General features: G+C 42.5%; 1 protein-coding gene across 6 annotated transcripts in view; it reads right to left on the bottom strand.

The window, feature by feature from the left end:
- Positions 1-266: 266 nt before the first annotated feature.
- ELF2 (E74 like ETS transcription factor 2) overlaps positions 267-17,819 on the bottom strand; it is a 33,308-nt gene continuing 15,755 nt past the window's right edge. For 3 of the 6 annotated variants that reach the window (XM_085057648.1, XM_085057650.1, XM_085057654.1), the window contains 6 exons: positions 8,492-8,605; positions 7,351-7,524; positions 6,313-6,399; positions 2,942-3,134; positions 2,207-2,560; positions 267-1,969 (listed from right to left, as the gene is read on the bottom strand). In XM_085057648.1, coding sequence (XP_084913774.1) covers positions 1,342-1,969; positions 2,207-2,560; positions 2,942-3,134; positions 6,313-6,399; positions 7,351-7,524; positions 8,492-8,605 — 1,550 coding nt within the window. In that variant the 3' untranslated portion in view covers positions 267-1,341. Of the gene's footprint in view, positions 1,970-2,206; positions 2,561-2,941; positions 3,135-6,312; positions 6,400-7,350; positions 7,525-8,491; positions 8,606-15,305; positions 15,453-17,819 lie in introns of those variants that run through there. The other 3 variants (XM_085057653.1, XM_085057651.1, XM_085057649.1) reach the window with 3 other exon arrangements.

Below are 17,819 nucleotides of genomic sequence, written 5' to 3'. Positions count from 1 at the left end.
CATGGAGTTCGTGTGTATGCTCACCATCCTGAAAAAGTGTAATAACTAGACCCCATCAAAAGTTACCTCACCAACTCCAGCAAACTTCACAGGTATTTAAACAATAACTGGGTGAGAGAGCTGGTGAGCCCTTCGAGGTAGTGAGGAATCCCAAAATTCACACTGTATCATCTACATTCGGATGAATGCCTGGAAGATTTCAAATAAGAAAGTTAACGGGTTAGCAGAAATGAAGAAGTTAAAAATAAACAGCAGGCCGAACACCATTAAATTTTCTTTCTGTATTTCAGTAAAACCTACTTGAATACACTTTGAAACAAGAGTACAACAAAATAGAATATACTTCAAATGTTGAATATACAAACTATTATTGTTCGTTCTGAACACTGGTACTTCCCTCTTAACTTCAACTAAAAAAAAATTTACAGGTTTAGAACTACCTGACAAAAGCTCATGCTGGGCGTGACCTCTGAAGTGAGAGTAGAGCTGAAACTGAAATGTATGCACAGATGTCAAGGCTAAGTGAGAGACACAGGCATGGTACAGCAGAAGGCAGAAAGCCTGCTGCTACTTCGTCCACGATTAAGAAATCCCGACAGACTTTTAACTACCATACAAAATATGTTACATGTCATTCTATAACAATACTGTGCTAGGTACAAGGTTTTTAAAAAATTTGTTTTAATAAAAAAGCTTTACACAAACAAGCCATTAGCTTATTTCAAGAAAGATAACTGAAAATCAGTCTAAGGCTTTCAATTTGAATCTGCTTAAGCTGTATGATACAAAAATCCCTCTAGGCCTCTGTCTTCTTTTAGAAGCTCTTTAATCTCCTTTATTTCACTTCCTACAATACCTAGTAGCATAGTTTTTCACATAGCACCAGTTGAGTACTGTGGGCACACAGTAGTAATCGCTGGTATGCACATAAAATGCATCAAATTTGCCATTTGTGTAACAATGAGACTTTCCTCTCCCCCTGAAAACTACAAACCAAGGCAAAGCTCTCTCTTAGTGTTTCAGGTCTTAGTGTAACTTGGTGACTGGTAGCGTAGTGAATTGTTTGGTCCCTTTTCAGTCCCTCTCTCGTTCCTTCTCCATAGGTTCAGCTGTTTCCCAACCGGAAGAGGCAGTTTTTGTCAGCATATCAGTGTGGTTCAATTCCCACTGAAACACGGGAAAATAACTTTTTTTCCAGTAAGTCTTCAACATATGCATATTTATTAACATTCCAAAATTCTCCTTTATGACTTGGCGGTGGTATCTACATCCCTCCCCCAATAATGTCAGTATATTCAAAACCGTAACAGTCAGAAGTCCATACTAGAAGCAACCTGTTCTTTATTTCTCGCACGTGATGATTCCTTCTGTTTTCATTGTAACAGGAAGGGCAATAGCTGAGGGTGTGCTAACTACTACTACGTGGGTCACAGTCTTGCTTCCATCCGCCGGCTTATCTTCTTTTACCAGCTGCAGTGTTTTCACTTCACATTCCTGTTTCGAAGCTGCTGTGTCTGATTTAACGTCTGGACTTTTGAGAACAGCACTAATCACCCTGGGAGGAGTCTGGCCAGAGGCCTGCTGAGCAGGCACCGATAGTCTCATGACTGGTGTCCCATGAGCTATGGACACTGGGGTTAGTGCTCTAACAGCCAACGGGGCTCCCACAATGTTGATACTTCCTGACCCAGACGGGCCTGTTTTTGTTTGCAGCTGGCACTGCGTGAGTTGCGTGGCAGGGATCGTGATGATTTTGGCGGGCTGCATCGTGACTTTGTCTCCGTTTTCAGAAGAGGTTGGCATCACAGTAGGGATTGTCTGGATTACTACCTTTGGAGTTGTTGCTGTGGTTGGACTTGTGTTGGTTATTAACGGTGACCCTGCATTTACTGACTGCACCGCCACGGTTGATATTTTCTGTCCCAGAGAGGTCATGACAACAGGCACTTGCATTGCCACGCGAACAGTCCTACAAAGTAAACAGAGGTGTGTGTTTAGGCCAAAACACAGGGCACCATTACAGGGGACAACAGGAACAGACGATTCTAAGAGAGACAGGTTTTTAATTGGTTCTTAAAAAAAGGAAACAAAACTAAACAAAGAGAAAAATTAACAAGCCAAACCAGCAAGCAAAGAACCCAACCCCAAACCTTTTGCACATCTAGCAAGAGGACTTTGCTAATTTAACAGCCCCATAAACACAAACCTGGGAGCTGCTGTTGCTGGGACAGTAGCAGTGGTAGTTGAAGGACGAGATGTGGATGTGTCATGAGTTGGCGAGGAGATATTCACCACCCTGGTGACTGCTTTTTCTGTTCTGGTACAACTTAACTGAGAGGAATTTTTTCCTCCACGTGCAGAAGTTGCTGCTTTTAAAAGGTTTTCTGCAGATAAAGACACTCTTTCCAGGGACTTTTCATCTGTAGGCATTGACAAATCTTCATTGCAGGACTCACTTTTGTCATCATCTATGACAACTATATTTTTTGGCATCTCCTTAAACTGATAGACAAGCCTCTGTCCCTCAACTTTTGCCAGGATTCCTCTTTGATAGTAGTATCTGCAAGGAAAGTACAATTAAGTAGTAAGCAACATAGTGACAGATTTTAAAGAAAACCTCATTCTGTGCTAAGAAGAAAACCTGAAGTAACCACAGTAAAATCTACAATGTGAGGAGGTACGGAAAGAAGTTGGGAGAACACACTGGCAAAGGATCTGAAGGACCTACCTGAAAAAAATCTGACCTTTCAAATACCAATTTCAGGAACCAAAATCACAAATTTACTGCCAACATAAAAAGTTATAGGGACTGCAAGACTGAAGGCTAAGTCTGCAAGAGGGCAAAGCTGTTAAAATTTCAGAACAGTTATATTTCTATAGGAAAAATTAAGATTCAGATTTAAAATTGTAGTAGGTAACTTAAAGATCTAAGAATTTTTACCTCAGAGCTCTTCCCATAGTCTCATAGTTCATGTCAGGCTTGTTTTTGTGTTTTCCCCAGAGTTTGGACACAGCTTTTGAATCCACAAGTTTAAAGATTCCTTTCTCTCGCTGAGTCCATTTAATATATCGAGGACATGTATTTTTGTCCTGAAGAAGGTCCAGAAGGAACTCCCACAAGTACGTTGTATTTCCTATAATTCAAAAGCATTTATCTGTTAGAAAACTACTTTTAAAGGTAACAGAAAGTCCTCCATATTTAGATAACTCTGCATGACCTGCATTACAAGCAGTATTAGACAGAGGATGTAACCTGCACACATACATTCATTCTGTTTAGTGACGTTTCCATACATACTTACATTCTGAAGGGAGCTAACCCTGGTGATCTGCTATACAGCACAGAAGCCTGTTCAATGCAACACTCATTCTGAGTTCTTGAAGTGTGGGAGGATGTTCCAAGTCAGTATCTATCTATCCAGCAGGACAAGTGCTCAGAATTTTCTTCTCTTATTTGATTAAACGGGGTATGAAAATGCCAGTGTATTTTACGAAACCAAAGGACAGGAAGATATAAATAAGTAATTTTCAAAAGGCATACAACCTGCAGCAACAACCATCTCAACTGTGGTTAAGTATGTCCAGGATCTGGGGCAATCACACTAACTGGTGACAGCCCCATGTTCTGACCCTTCCTAAATATATGCTGCACAGTGACCAACATCGTTCTAGGTGCAAAGCCTAGAAGTCCAACTTCATGAAAGAGGGTATTCACAGGGCAGAAATCCCATGTACCCTTCCGTAATTAGGGGGATATAAAATGAAGTCAGACTAAAGAATTTAATGCACTTGTCAGGTATTCAAGAGGTGTGCCACGTTCACTGAAGAAGCCCCAAGAAGCCATTTGTGACAGTGACTATCAGGATGCCACAGAACACAACACAGGGGCTGTCTGCACTCTGACCAGACCATATGCATCTAGGCAAAGGGGAAGAGAAGCCAAAGAAAAAAAGCAAATTGCATTCCAATTTTTACAGCTGGGGAAAATTCCTCAAGTTTCTGAGAAGGGAGAACTAAGACAGATCCACGATAATAACTTCAGACCTTTAATAACAATTCTTTACCTCCAAGGACGTGGACCAAATTATATTTGTGTGTGTGTGTGTGAGTGTGTGTGAGTGTGTGTGTGTGAAAAAGGTCATTAATTCCTGACACTTAGTGGCCTAACATAGCACTTGCTATGTCATGCAAAGGTAATTAAGATAAATTAAGGCATATTAAAGACCAGTGCTGCAGATTTTGAGAAGTCAACTATCTTTTAAAACCTCAAATGGTAAAAATAAAAAAATCAGTTTCCATCTTCTGAAAAAGCACCTCATAGAGAAAAACTGTACTTTACAATGTGCGCTGAAAAACACCAAGTACTGACTCAAGAGCTACCAAAACCCAACTACATTTCGGAGACACTTGAATGGGACCTGTAAGAGGAAAGAGTCAACAAGAGAACTCAAGAATCTTTAAATCATCCTAGATTTTAGGGAATTAATCCCTGGAATTTTATTCCTTAGCTCCTTAGAATTACTGGGTTGACCACCAAATGCTGTAGTTCTGCAACTGATTTTTTGCAAAAACATAAGTGGCTTCAGTATTAGGAAGCAAACAGGAACTTCAAAAGAATAAATAAACTGTAGAGCACAATTAAATCAGATTTACAGCTGCCTCATCTTGCACCAGAAAGTACCCAGAATACACAAAGGAAGGAATGCCAACAAGGGATCCTCTTTCCAAATGTGCACAATCATCTCTCCTCCTCCATGACTTAACTCTGACGATATGAACTGTAGAATAATTCCTGGTTTTCCAAAAACATGCTGCATATGAAATAGCCAACCTTTGCAAGTGATTTTTTGAAATAAGCAATAAAAATTATATCCAGTTAACAAAATATTTTGCAGGACATCAAGAAAAAAAATTAATTTATCCCAGTTGTAGTATAAAATATGGAATGAGATACTTCATGAGAACAATAGACGTAAGTAGATCATTAGTAAGGTCCATAAAAATGAAGTAACTTTTAAAAAAAAGCTAAATACTCTCCTGAAAACCACCAAGAAGTATGATCTCCCACTTCATAAAACAAGAATAGTGCTGAAATCACCAGTACAAAAATGAGAACAGAGAGAAATACAGGCCTCCTTTTTCAAATTATTTGTGCAGGAAACTAGGACCTGGGACAACTGACAAATACTATTCAGGTAATGGAAAGCTGTACTACTAAAATCTGAAATGGAAAGCAAGCTAAGGATTAAAGAAGGCTAAAAAAATAAATAATTAAACAAGATATAATTTTAAATATAGCAGATACAAAATCTGCCATTGCTACACCAAATCTAAAGCAACAGTGGCACTGCAGGGAGGTTTAATTAGTGTTTGCACCATGAGCAAACATCTCCATGAAGTCAGTCCTATTCTTCCCTGCCCTACTGACAAACATGACGACTCAGGAGCAGTAGCCAGATAAGGAATTATGTAAATAGTAGAGACCTTGCTTTCAAACAAATCTCAAAATAACAGTGGAGCTGACTACTGCACACTCTTTCAGCTACCATGCTGCCACTCCACCTCACTAAACTTTGTTACTCCTAGCCATAGTAACATCTCCAAACGAATTTCAGCGCACTGCATGGAGAAGAGATCCAGATTTTTCACGTGTAGCCAGAGGAAGGGTTGATACACTGCACATCACCTCAAAGGTAACCTGTGAACAAACGCCCCAATCTGTCTTCATGCTGAATGAATAGCAGGGGCTTGAAATCCAAGAAAGCAGCCTCTATTTATCTGGAGAAACATTAGGAAAGTAGAACTCTCCTGCACATAATCCTCCACTGAACCAATACAAAAACACACCATCATTTGTTTTTCCCCTTAAACTAAACTAAACCTCTTAGTCAAGGAATAAATTCCCACTGAAGTTTGTCAGTCAACTAAGAAATCATATTTCCAACCATCACCTTTTTAAATGCTCATGTGCTGCCTCTACTTGAGAGCAAGTCTTACAGCAGCAGCTTAATGAATTGTGTGTAGCACTAAGCTGAAACACACCACAAAAGGCATCACAAGTCAATAACCACAAAGCAAAGCAAATAAAAAATGAGGAAGCCTATTAAGTGTGGAGGGTACTAGAGGAGATTCCTAGAGCACACATCCTTGTGCTAGATTTTGTACAAACAGATTTGAAGACATCAAACAGAACTCTAATGAGGTCAGTACAATCTCACCCACCAATTTTTTAAACATATGTACCTTTCCTGTGATAAATACCATGCACATACACTGCTTATTTTTAAAGATTCGGTAAGCGGAAAAATATACCTTTGCCTTCTCTAGGTTTCTTCTTTATACCTAGATCTGGAGACCCATCAGATAAAGCTGACTGCTGGGTCTTGGGTTTACGGCCAGCTGCACATAAAACATGGGGAAAAAGTATTAATTATATGCAGAGTAAAATTTTACAGTTTGACTTTGCTGAAAAAAGCAATTTGTATATTCCTGCTGTTTCCCTTGCTGCAGGTATGGATAAACTTTAATTCTTAGATTACTACTGCACATCCGGTTTAATTATCATTTGTTTGCTTACTTCATAGGCAGATTTAACTCAATTTCAGACAAGTTAATGTGCATTTTTATTAAATCTAAGACTCACAGATCTTGGATTTATTTCACTTTATCACTACACATTGCATTTGTTTCCCTCTAAATTACAAGTAAATATTCTATCTCAGCATGTCTGAAAACTCCATTACATCAATATTCCTAAAGTTCTGTGAACTGTATTGATGCCTCTAACAAAACTAGAGAGAGCTAGATCAGAGAAAGCAACTTTACCAGGTGCCAACCTCTCATTTGATAGCAAAACACTTAGAAATCAAACACTGTTCCGAATTGTTTCTCCTCCAAGACATGCCAATTAGACATGAAAGACACAAATTTCACAAAGATCTTATAATGATTTTGTAAACTGATCCGGTTTTTTAAGTTAGTATTTACCCTGTTGCTTCATTGCATGAACCACCAGTCTACCCTCTCTCCAAATATATCCATATTTCAGACACCAGTGGTTACCCACCACAAAAGTCCTCTGAATCCTCCATCCTTCCTCCCGTTTGTGTTAAAATACGTAACACAGAAACCTTCCTTTATGGCTTGTCAAAGCCCATTTTCTTTCTCTCTCTTTTTTCTTGTTGCAGACTCATTTTCTAAAAACTCACATTTCAGACTCCCATCAATCTGTTTGTATGAGCAAAGAGATCAGACCATCCAATCCATCCTCCCCTGTATCAACTGCATCATCCACAGCAGTGGACAGCAGAAGTAAATTTTGAGATTGCTCCTATGAAAAGCCATATGTACCCTTTTTCTTTTTCATTGGTTCGTGGATATCAGGTGAAGTTGGAACAGGAGATACATCCATTTGTTCAGATTCCTCTGTTGATACTTCCACCACAGTTTCAGTGATCACATCAGGTCTCATGGCTGCATGGATAAATTCTGGGGTGGACACACAGGGAGGGACAAAAACTTCTACTACAAGAGAACAAAAAAAGAATATCTGATGAAGTTTCTACCTGATTAAAGTATCTTACAAAAAATTATTTTAGACAAAGCATATACAATGGCACAGCAAGTTTCTGCTCCAAAATCCTGTCACCTTAAAAACCAACCCAACTCCCCAAAACATGCACACTTGTCAGTTGTTTTAGGCAAAAACAAGTATCCTCCCAATAGCCTTCCAAAATAAACTCAACTTTAAATTAAACAAAGTAGAGCTTCGTCTTTGATCATTATTCTGATCTCCATTTGCAACTTTGTAACTTTTGCTGTTCAGTTTGACCATTATTTTATCCAACATATATTAAAGAACTTCAGAAGGGACATTGGTTAAAGTAATTATCAACATTAAGGTTTGGCTTTTAAACCAGCCTTTGGTAATACTTTGCAACACATTGTTTTCAGACATTCTTCCTAAAATAGAAAGATGAATAGAAATACTTTTCCCTTAAAATAACTCACTACTTGAGCAATTTTAAATGGCAGATCCACAAAACATAGAACTGCTGGGGTTAGAAGGGCACCTGGCCCAACTCCTTGCTCAAGCTGGGCCACCTAGAACTGGTTGCCCAGGATCCTGTACTTTTTAATATCTCCAAGGATGGAGTCTCGATGGCTTCGCCAGTCAATCTGTGCCAGAGCTCTGTCACCTGCACAGTGAAAAAGTATTCCGTCATGTTTAGGGGGAAAAAATAATTTTAAATACGTAGTTATTCAGCTACCTCTACCCAACAACCCCTCTAAACTATTTAATCTGCAAGTATACTTGTAGCAGGGTGGAGAAATCATGGAAAACACAAACAAATCAGTAGTTTTTAAATATGCAGGCAAATATTTTTAAACAGCACACAGCTCTCCACAGAAACAGGTTTCCCACTTTGCTTGTTTTACTGATTAGTAGAAGGAGAAACAGCTCACAAAGCAGAGATTGTGGCTGACATACCAGGACTCCTGGCATCTCTCAGGCAGGTAGGAGACTCCATATGAAGTAAGGCCTCTGCAGCTTCAATCGTCTTATCTGTGCAGTGCACATTACTGCCATGAACTGATGCTTCCACTGCAGAAGGATACAAAAAAATGTATGAGAAGAGGTTACTTATAGAAGTCCATATGTATCCCTGTATAACTGTACTTCTCAATCTTTAACATGAAAATCACAAGATTATCAGATGTCTTCACACCCTTTATATACCTTCCCAGCAAAAGAAATATTTAGGGAAGACACAAGACAAGCAGAACTGACTCTGTCACTTCCTAGATTATATTTCTGGTTCACAAGCAAGCTCCTCATTTCCATGAGGTGTTCAAGAGCTTACAGAAGGAGACTGAGATTTGTCTTCTGCCTTCAAATTAACCAGAAAAAAACAGATCGTGATGAGGATGGTTACAAATTAATGCCGCAGAACAGAGTAGTACCATCTCCAGCTATTATCCCATATATATCCCAAAGGTCACCTCTCTTCAAATTTTCAGTCTATTAGATAAATTTAATACATATATATGTCTATGTACATATATGTGTGTAAATATAAGATTAGTTTGCAAAACATATATTCTGATTGATTTCTGATATTAAAAATTTTTGTGAGTTCGTTTTAGCACCTTGGTTGTTAAAAAAACCAGATCACAACAAACAGTATAATGGGTGTGGTTTTATGCAAAAACTAAGGGAAGAAGGTAAAAATAGTTCTTTTTTCAAGTTCTGAAAGTTAAGAAAAATGAAGCAATTAATCAAAAATAATTCAACTTCAAGCGAGCACACTAAAGTTTGATACAGTGCAGATCACAGCACCTTGGGTACAGCAGCAACACTAAATACCCCGCAGTGTACCATGTAAAACTACAATTCTCTTCACAGCTAACTCCATATTCCTCACCCTTGTAAAGGTTTTGAAAAAGCAGTGACTGCAGGAACACCTGTTGCCCATCATCCACACTCTGGCCAAGGTAGCTGGCTCTCTCCAGTTGCTCTTTCCATTTATGGCCATCTGCTCCAAGCTGAACCACTCCAGCAAGGCAGCTGGCAACCACGAGACCTATCTTTAGCCTAAGCAGAGTCACCTACCTCCAGTATCACAGAACTAAAGAGGATTTGTGAATAATTCTCTATGAAAACTTCAAGGCACCTATGCTGTTACTGAAACTGTCTAAGAAGGAACTCAAGGTTTGTTTAGTGAAAAGCAGGGGAAAATAATGCCAGAGTTGCTTCTGACTTAAGGAAACACCGGATACACAGATTCCCTGCAGGCTCACATGGGGGTAAAAGCCTTCCAGCATACTGCAGTTTATTCAAATGCATGGATTACAAACTTGAAAAACCTACTAGCCAGCGGATTAAACATATCAACCAGAAGCTGAAAGTGGATGAAATGTGAAGGATGCACAAGTACAAAATTATGGGTGACTGAAAGCTCTTGCTGAACCAGCCTGCTGCCCACCTGCTGGCTGGTTGATGGGATTCCCACCACAGCCTATTAGCTATGGCCCGGGACGCTATTTAGAGGGCTTTATCTTTTGGAACAGTAGATGCCTGTTAAAGTTGACATTCCAACACTGCTTCACCCCAGGCTGTGAACAATAAAAGCCTACCTAAGAGCACAGGAAAATCAGGAAAGGGTCTTTATTGTGAACTCTGTCCCTTGGATAACCAATAGCAACCAGCATGAATTTTACACTGTAAACCCATTACCCCAGCTTCAAGCCCTGGGTGCTCCATGCTTGGCCAAGTGTTTCGTCCCCAGGCAGCCGTCTGGGAGTATCCCAAATCACAGGCTGACCACTTGCACTCTAACAGAGTGGCCCTGCAGCAAATCCTCTGCCTAAACAAATCTCTTTCTAAATAAAAGCTTCAGTTGCACAGAAATTGATAACTAAGTTTTCTCTCATCTGATAAAAATTTCCACTGATTATCCGAATATAAGACAATATTCAGATAGTCAGTAAAAATTTATCAATTCTACAACACTACTGAAATTAGAAAGTCCATATCAGTATTTAATATATTATTATCTTAATGCATGCAATAAGATTCAAAGCATGTCAACAAAGCTTCTCCAACCAAATAGCTGCTCCTATGCCATTAGGTTCACTATACAAAGAACTTTTGTAAAGAATTCAAACTCAGTCGACAAATTTCAGTTGTAAGAGGGTACTACATTCACTACTCCTAAATGCTTAAAAGTATACAAAATTTTCCTACAGGGAACAGTTTAGATGTTGCACCACAATTAAGAGGTACTTAGCAGAGGGCAGGAACAAGGCAAGAAAGATAGCAGAAAGCCATCTTTGTACTTTTCCAGTACTAGGGCATTCTGCCAAGGGACCACAGTGGAGGTAAAGGAAATACAACCAGCATCAGGGACAGAAACTGCAAAACCGTAACAGCAGAGCAAAGGACCTCTCCCCTAAGTAACTTTCAATCTCCAATAAAAACAGCACTATCTACTCCTCAAAAGCCTCTGACATTTGAAAATACACACTTCAGAAATGCTTTTCCAATGTGAGCTACTTGGGACTCCACTAAAATTGTCACCTAAAAAATACCAAGCAAAAAATAGTAACACTTCTGCCTTTGGCTGGAACAACACATGCTACCTGTCTATCATGACAGCTAACAAACTAACCTAACATTGCCAAAAAGGCAGCTATTAAAACACTTACTAAATTGAGTGCTATTACCAAGTTTCAAGTCCTCCCAGACAGCTAATTCTCCTTTAACCTGTACATGGTTTTAGCCTCAGAAGCATCTGTCTACCCGGTGAGCATCAGGAGTCTGCATTTGCTCACAGGCAATGTTACTGCACCAACACAGTGGGAAGAAAAAAGTAGGAATTTGTATCTCAACACAAATTTATGTAAAATATCTCTCTAACAAGCTAGAAAATGTCTAGCAGATGACAGCATGTCAGAGTGCTCAGATAGAAGACATGATGCTGAAAAATACAGTTGAAAAAGACATCATAAAAGATGAAATAGGAGAACAAGCCCTCTCAAGGAGGGGATGGGTCAAGAAAAAACATGGTGGCTCTTCTTGCAGATGACTAGATCAACTAGATCAACTACACTTGTATCACAATACTTGGTAATACTTCCCTCAATAAAGATGGGGGAAAAGCAAACCAAAGGAGTAGGATTTTGCAATTTGAAAAAAGACAACTTTCCAAGACTTTGATACACAAGCACAGTGTCACAATGAGTAGAAACACTTCTAATCAAAGAACTAAGTATCTCACCCATTTCTCTAAAAATGCCCAATTCTGTTTCTATTATATTTATGCTATCAACTATATGCAAGACCTCAAAACTAAAACAGACTGTACTGCTTGAGTAAACAACTTAAGGTGTAGGTCTGTTATATAATACAATCATTTCAGGAAGAACTGTCACTTGCCCAAATGAAGCAAAGTAGTTTATGCAGATGAAGGTAAATTTTCCAGACTTTGGTAACTGAATAACATGAGGACTCCCATTTACTCATCTAGAACACATAAGAGCTAACACCACCACTTATTTAAACATTATTTAAACCAAATCTCCTCTGTTTTCATGAAAGAATCTGAGTCCTTGGCACTTTATTTTAAAATATTTCATTAAAAATTTTTGATCTGTTAAGAGAAAAAAAAATTCTCTTAGAAAACAATTTCAAATCTAAACTGTAAATAGATAACTAGGCTAGCTGATGTCTATCTTCACTGTTGGCCTAATGTCTTCTAGCTCCACTTTCTACCCTAACAGCATGTACAGTAGATTATTCAAGGTTCTCAACAGCTGTTACAAAATACCAACCTTGGTAATTAAGTCTGACAGGGCTGTAGTTTAGCTTTACAGAAAAAAACAGTGGCAACATATCCATTTGGTAACAATGTCCCCCATTTTAACATAAGACTAACAAAATTAATGAAAGCAATTTATGAGACCACAAAAACGAACTGAAATTTTAAAAAGGGTACTCCTTTGCATTGCAATACAGCCCCCTGCCCGTTTATGTGAAGTGCTATCAATGTCTGCATTTACAAGGCCAACACTTAACTGTAGCACCTGCAATAGCTTAACCTGTAATACTATCAGGCAACCAAAGCAATATTTTAATGAAGAATTTGCCATTCCAAGCATGGAACTTGTAGTCAGGAGTGACTACACATACACTAACAAACCTCATTAAAGTTCACGGGCGTTCACATGCTTGTTTTATCTCAGCATTTAAAAACAGTAGTGGAAGTTAGCAACAGTGCCTAAGATACATTTTAATTAAAAGCCTCTGTACCTCTGTAGGTAACACCCAGAAATCTTTCTGTGTGCAAAACTTGACTGCAAAAGAAAGCATTTTCAGTTTACTGCTTGTTTTATGGCAGACATTTATTCAGAACCTGAAAACCAATTCCTTGGGTTTTTCAGTATTTCCCTAAGCCTGGCTCTGTTCAAAAGACACTCAGCTGCACACAATGTAAGGATGATGCCTAACCCACTGCATAAAGGCAAATCAGTAACAAAGATAAGAGCAACCACCCCAAAACACTTGTTTCACAGTGAGCCATATGTTATCAGCCCAGTATTGACAAAAATATTAGCTACAAAGCCAAAACATATCTTTGTAAAGTCATTTAGGAGTTGCTCTTACAACTGGCAATTAAGATAATACTAAGCAGTAACAATTTTGGTCCATCTTACTTTCAGCAGCTACCAAACAGTGGAGTTTTGTCAACATTGAAACCAGCAGCCATGGGAAAAGGCAACATATAATAATCCCTCAGGGTAAAGAATTCCTCACTTAAATCCACATGGTATCATCTACATACAAAACTAACTAAACAGATATGGTATTCTGATAGTATGATGTTTGGAATACTAAACACGTGTAGGTATGTGTATCACTCACCGCAATGCAAATATGGAAAAAAAAAGGAATGAAGTTGGTTGGGCTTATGACATCAGTATGACAAGGGACATCAGAAAGAGCAATGCAAAGGTCATTTGTTATTTATCTAAGGGCTGGATTACAAGCAATCTAGTTACAGTGACTTAAGAAGGTGTTGTCACAATGATCAACTACTTAAATGTTCTCTATTAAAGGAGAATCTCTAATCAAAAGTAAAAAACTTACTGAAATCTGCAGCAGTGAGTCTTGCAGAAATCACAGATGTGTTCTACTGGCAAAGTGAAGCTATTGCTCCACTTTAGATCTGACTGTCTAAATGCTTAGGATCTACTCCCCTTCTGTTAGGCAGCAGAACAGTTCTTCACTGCTTTGTAGTGGGGTATTTTTGTGTGTCTGGGGTTTCGGTCACCCCCCTCCTAAAAACCCTGGGAATCTTTCAACATTAAACAAACTATTTTGAAGATTACATGACTTGGCCCTTTTTAAGAGTATCTTAATACAGTGGTAAACGACAGAGCCTTTTGCAGCCTTAGGCCTGCAAAAACCAACTACCATGTCAGTGCAAAGCCAGTATTAAGCTTGACTCTCCCTGTAAGCTCACGTGCAGGTACTGCACAATTCATTACCTATAATGCCTTACACCGAGCTGCTTATGGCTCCAAGGACTACTTTTACAAGTTGCACTCCATGTTGTAAAGGAATAAATAAAACCAGAATTGGTACAATTTCTGTGGAGAACTGAAGGCTTGACACTGCATTTGAGGTTTGGGTCAGTGGTAACCTTGTTCACTCTCCAGGGCTCTACCACATTTCCAAGACAAGCACTGGGACCACTGAAGTATCCTGTTGACAGATTAAACAAAACGGAAAGAGGCCAAACCATGCAGGACTCTGAACGCAACGCCGACAAAGTTCTACAGCTCGGGAAAAAGGCCCTTGTCCCGGCAGTGGCCGGGCGCCGGCGCTGCAAGGTCGCACGGTGCGGAGTAGCGGCCAGACGAAGCGCGGCACACGCACGGGCCGGCGCTAGGGAACGGAATTCCGGCGGCCTCGCGCCTCCTGACCCCGCCGAGGCCGCGGGGCTGCCCGGAGAGGCGGCTCAGCCCGGGACAGAGCGACCGCCCGCCCTCACCCCGCCCGCCGAGGGCGCCCGCAGGCAGGTGCGGCCACGTGCGGCAGCGGCGGGGCCACTTCCGTGTTTACAGTCGGCTTCCCTCCGGTGCCTCCCGCGCCCGCCGCGCGCCCATTGGCGGCCGCCGCCCCCCGCCCGCCAAAGCGGCGGCCCCTCCCCCGCGCGGGGCCCCGAGGGAACGCGCCGCTTCCGCTACGCGGCGCGCGTGGGGGAGGGGGCGCCACCGCCCCCCCGCGCCGCACACGTGGGGCCGCGGCCCCGCCGACGGCGCCTCCTCCCGCCCCGCCGCCAGCGCAGTTTAAAAGGGCACGGGGGGCAGGTGGCGGAATAGCGGGGGACGCGTGCGGGGCTGCGGTGCCCGGGGAGGCCGGGCCGCGGCCCTGCGTGCGGTGCGCGGCGGCGCCCGGCCTGCCCGCTCAGACGGCGTGGCGGTGGCGCTCGCAGCGAGGGGAGGGCCGGGGGAGGCGGGAGGACAACAGTCTCGCGCACTTCCTGGTTCTCGCCCCAGCCTGCAAAACCCCGCTAAACTCCTCCGCGCGCCCCGCCGCAACTCCCGGCGCGGCGGCCGCGGCGGTACCGCCCGCGTCGGGGGCCAACTGCCGCGGGCCGGCCTCTCGCCGGGCCAGCCGCTACCAAGGTGATCACTTCCTGATTGCCTTCCGCCGCCTCCCGCCCGCCGCCGGAGCGCGCCGTGCGCCGCGGCTTCTCCCCCGCTCCGTTCCCGCTCCCTCCCCGCGCGGCGCAGCTCACCGGCCCGGATGAGGAGGTCGAGCTGGTTCGTGGGCCCCTCATGCACGGACGCCGCCATGTTTACGCTGCCGGAGCGGCTTCACATTGACGGGCGGGCGCGCGCAGGGGCCGGCGGCAAGGCGCGCTCCCGCGGGCGGGCGGAGCGGTCACCGCCACGGCGCGCGGCAGCGGGCGCGCTTCCTGCGGGGCGGCGCGCGCGGTCCTTCCGCTGCCCGCCCCAGACAGGAAGTGCCGCGCCGGCTCTCGCCGCAGCCCGGGCCGCCCGCGGGCGGGAGGAGCCGCCGGCTCCCGCTGGAAGCCCCGCGGCGCAGGCAGCGGCTCCCCGCACGGCCCCGGAGGCGCCCGAGGGCAAGGACGCGCCGCAGCCAGGCCGCCCCCGCACTGCCCCGTACTCCTTCCCGTCCATCTCTCCGCACCTCTCGGCCACCTGCACCTCCGTGCCCCGGTGACACTTGCTTACCGGGGCACACCGCGGACCAGGATAAGCCGGACAGTCCTCATCGAGGCGACCGCTGACGCACTAACACGATTTCTCCTTGACAAGTCCCGGGGGCACCTATGTTACTAACATCTTGCCAGAAAAGCTCGGTCCTCCGTGCCTGCAATCCACCTGGCCTCCGTAAGAGTAAAAGGGCTGATTCCTGTAAGCCAGAGGCCCCATCCATCCTTCAGCAAATCTACTCTTTGAAAAGACTTGTGGGGTGAAAAAAAAGTTTCATTGCTCTCTTAATTTAAAAAAAAAACCTAAACCACTACCGCCACTTTTTAGGGTTGCATCCTCTCCCCTCCTGAAGAACACCTGCTTCAGTAACACCACAGCATTCCCTGCCGGGCCCCTGGACAGAGGCACCAGTCAGGAGAACACACTCTCCACGCTTCCCACCAAGTCCCGGTGCTGGTTAGTCCCAGAATAAAACTTCAGAGCTGCATGCAAAGGGCAGCTACACCGAGAAAAACCAAGTATGTCTTAGACAGAGCTATGCACAGAAATTACAGCAATTCCTTCGTTAACCTCACATACACCTGAGCTGGCCTACATTGTTAAGCCAAGGATCAGGCAAACACCTGCTGCCTACAGAGACTTAAACACAACAGCTTCACAGCTCCATTAAAAGAAGGTGAAGGGCCCCAGCTGCAATCTGACAATACAGAATCTCTTCCCCTCTCAAGTTTCAGTATTCCTAGGACCTGGATCACAAGAACAATTTAGAAGCAACTTTCCCCAGCACAGAAATCACAAAATAGTATCCAGCAAAAATCACCTCCAGCCAGTAAATTCAGTGCTTCAAACTCTTAACAAATCTTACTCTTTGTATTTTAGGAATACATTTTCATGCCTGTATTCCTACATAATATTTATAATACACAAGTAAAAAAGTCAGGCATTTTGTAGACTGCACTCATCTACTGCTGGCTAAAGGAATTAAATTTCTTCATTGCCTCATCAGATAAAGAGAAAGACCTGCAAGCAACATCATTCATTCTCACATTTAGGCCATGATATCTAAGGATAGGTCTGTGCTAAAATTTTGCCAGCCAAGCTCTCTCCAGCCAGAAGCATGGATAAAAAAGGCACCTAGCCAGCTGTGAGGGCAAAAAGCTCTCATGCAGATCAAGCTTTGCCAACAGCAGAGTGCTCCTGTCAGCTTTTGTTATTCAGAGAGGTGGAACAGAAGTCCTAACAAGAATTCCTTCTGTCAGCATATTTCCACTAGGGGACTCTGCTGTATTCTCCAGCAGAAATTTTCCTGGTGGAGAGAAGCCCAAGGACAAGAACAGGCATTTAAGGTAGGCACACACTTAAATGTGCAATAAAATTTAATATTCCTTCATTAGAACACCCTCAAATTGAAGTGGAAGCCTTACATGGTATAGTTTAGCAACACCATAGCTTCAGCTTACATAGAGAGTACTGCAATAACCATGTAGTCCTGTCACTTTGTCCTGAGTACCTCCTGTTGTTAAAAATTATGATTTACTCACACTTCAAGCTGTCAGTTTCACAGCAATAAATTGCAGTTTAAAAGTTTGCCTGTTTAGATCCAGATAAAAAGCTGTACTAAGATACTAAATGCCTTTGAAGATCCACACCCATGTCAACAGGAGTTCACACTGCCATACTTTGGAAAAGGTGCACTCATAGCTTTTTACTTTTTTGATTGCTGTATAATTCAGTGAGGATTGTTTACTGATTGCAGCTTTCAGTCACAAACTGAAGTGTTTGACTCACAGCCAATGAAGTTTTGCCTGAGATGTGTGGACTCCCTGAATAAGTGCATGCAAGTAATTGGCACTGTGTAACTTTTGACAAACCCCATAGGTCCAAAATAAAAAAAAAAGATAATATTAAACATGAAGCTCTTGATTTAATACCAGTTTCCTATGTAGCATTTATTACTAATGTAAGCACAGACTTAGCACAGTGTTTGCCAGTTCACACAAAATGGACTTGAACAGCTGCAAACAGTGTTCTGATTCTTCCCTCTCTCTGATCATACACAGAGAGAATATCAC

The sequence above is a fragment of the Lichenostomus cassidix genome, chromosome 4, assembly GCF_008360975.1.
Source record: "Lichenostomus cassidix isolate B80296 chromosome 4, HeHo_3.0, whole genome shotgun sequence".
Classification (NCBI taxonomy): Eukaryota; Metazoa; Chordata; class Aves; order Passeriformes; family Meliphagidae; genus Lichenostomus; species Lichenostomus cassidix.
The sequence above is the reverse complement of the archived record's forward strand: the minus strand, read 5'-3'. Positions and strand labels throughout refer to the sequence as shown.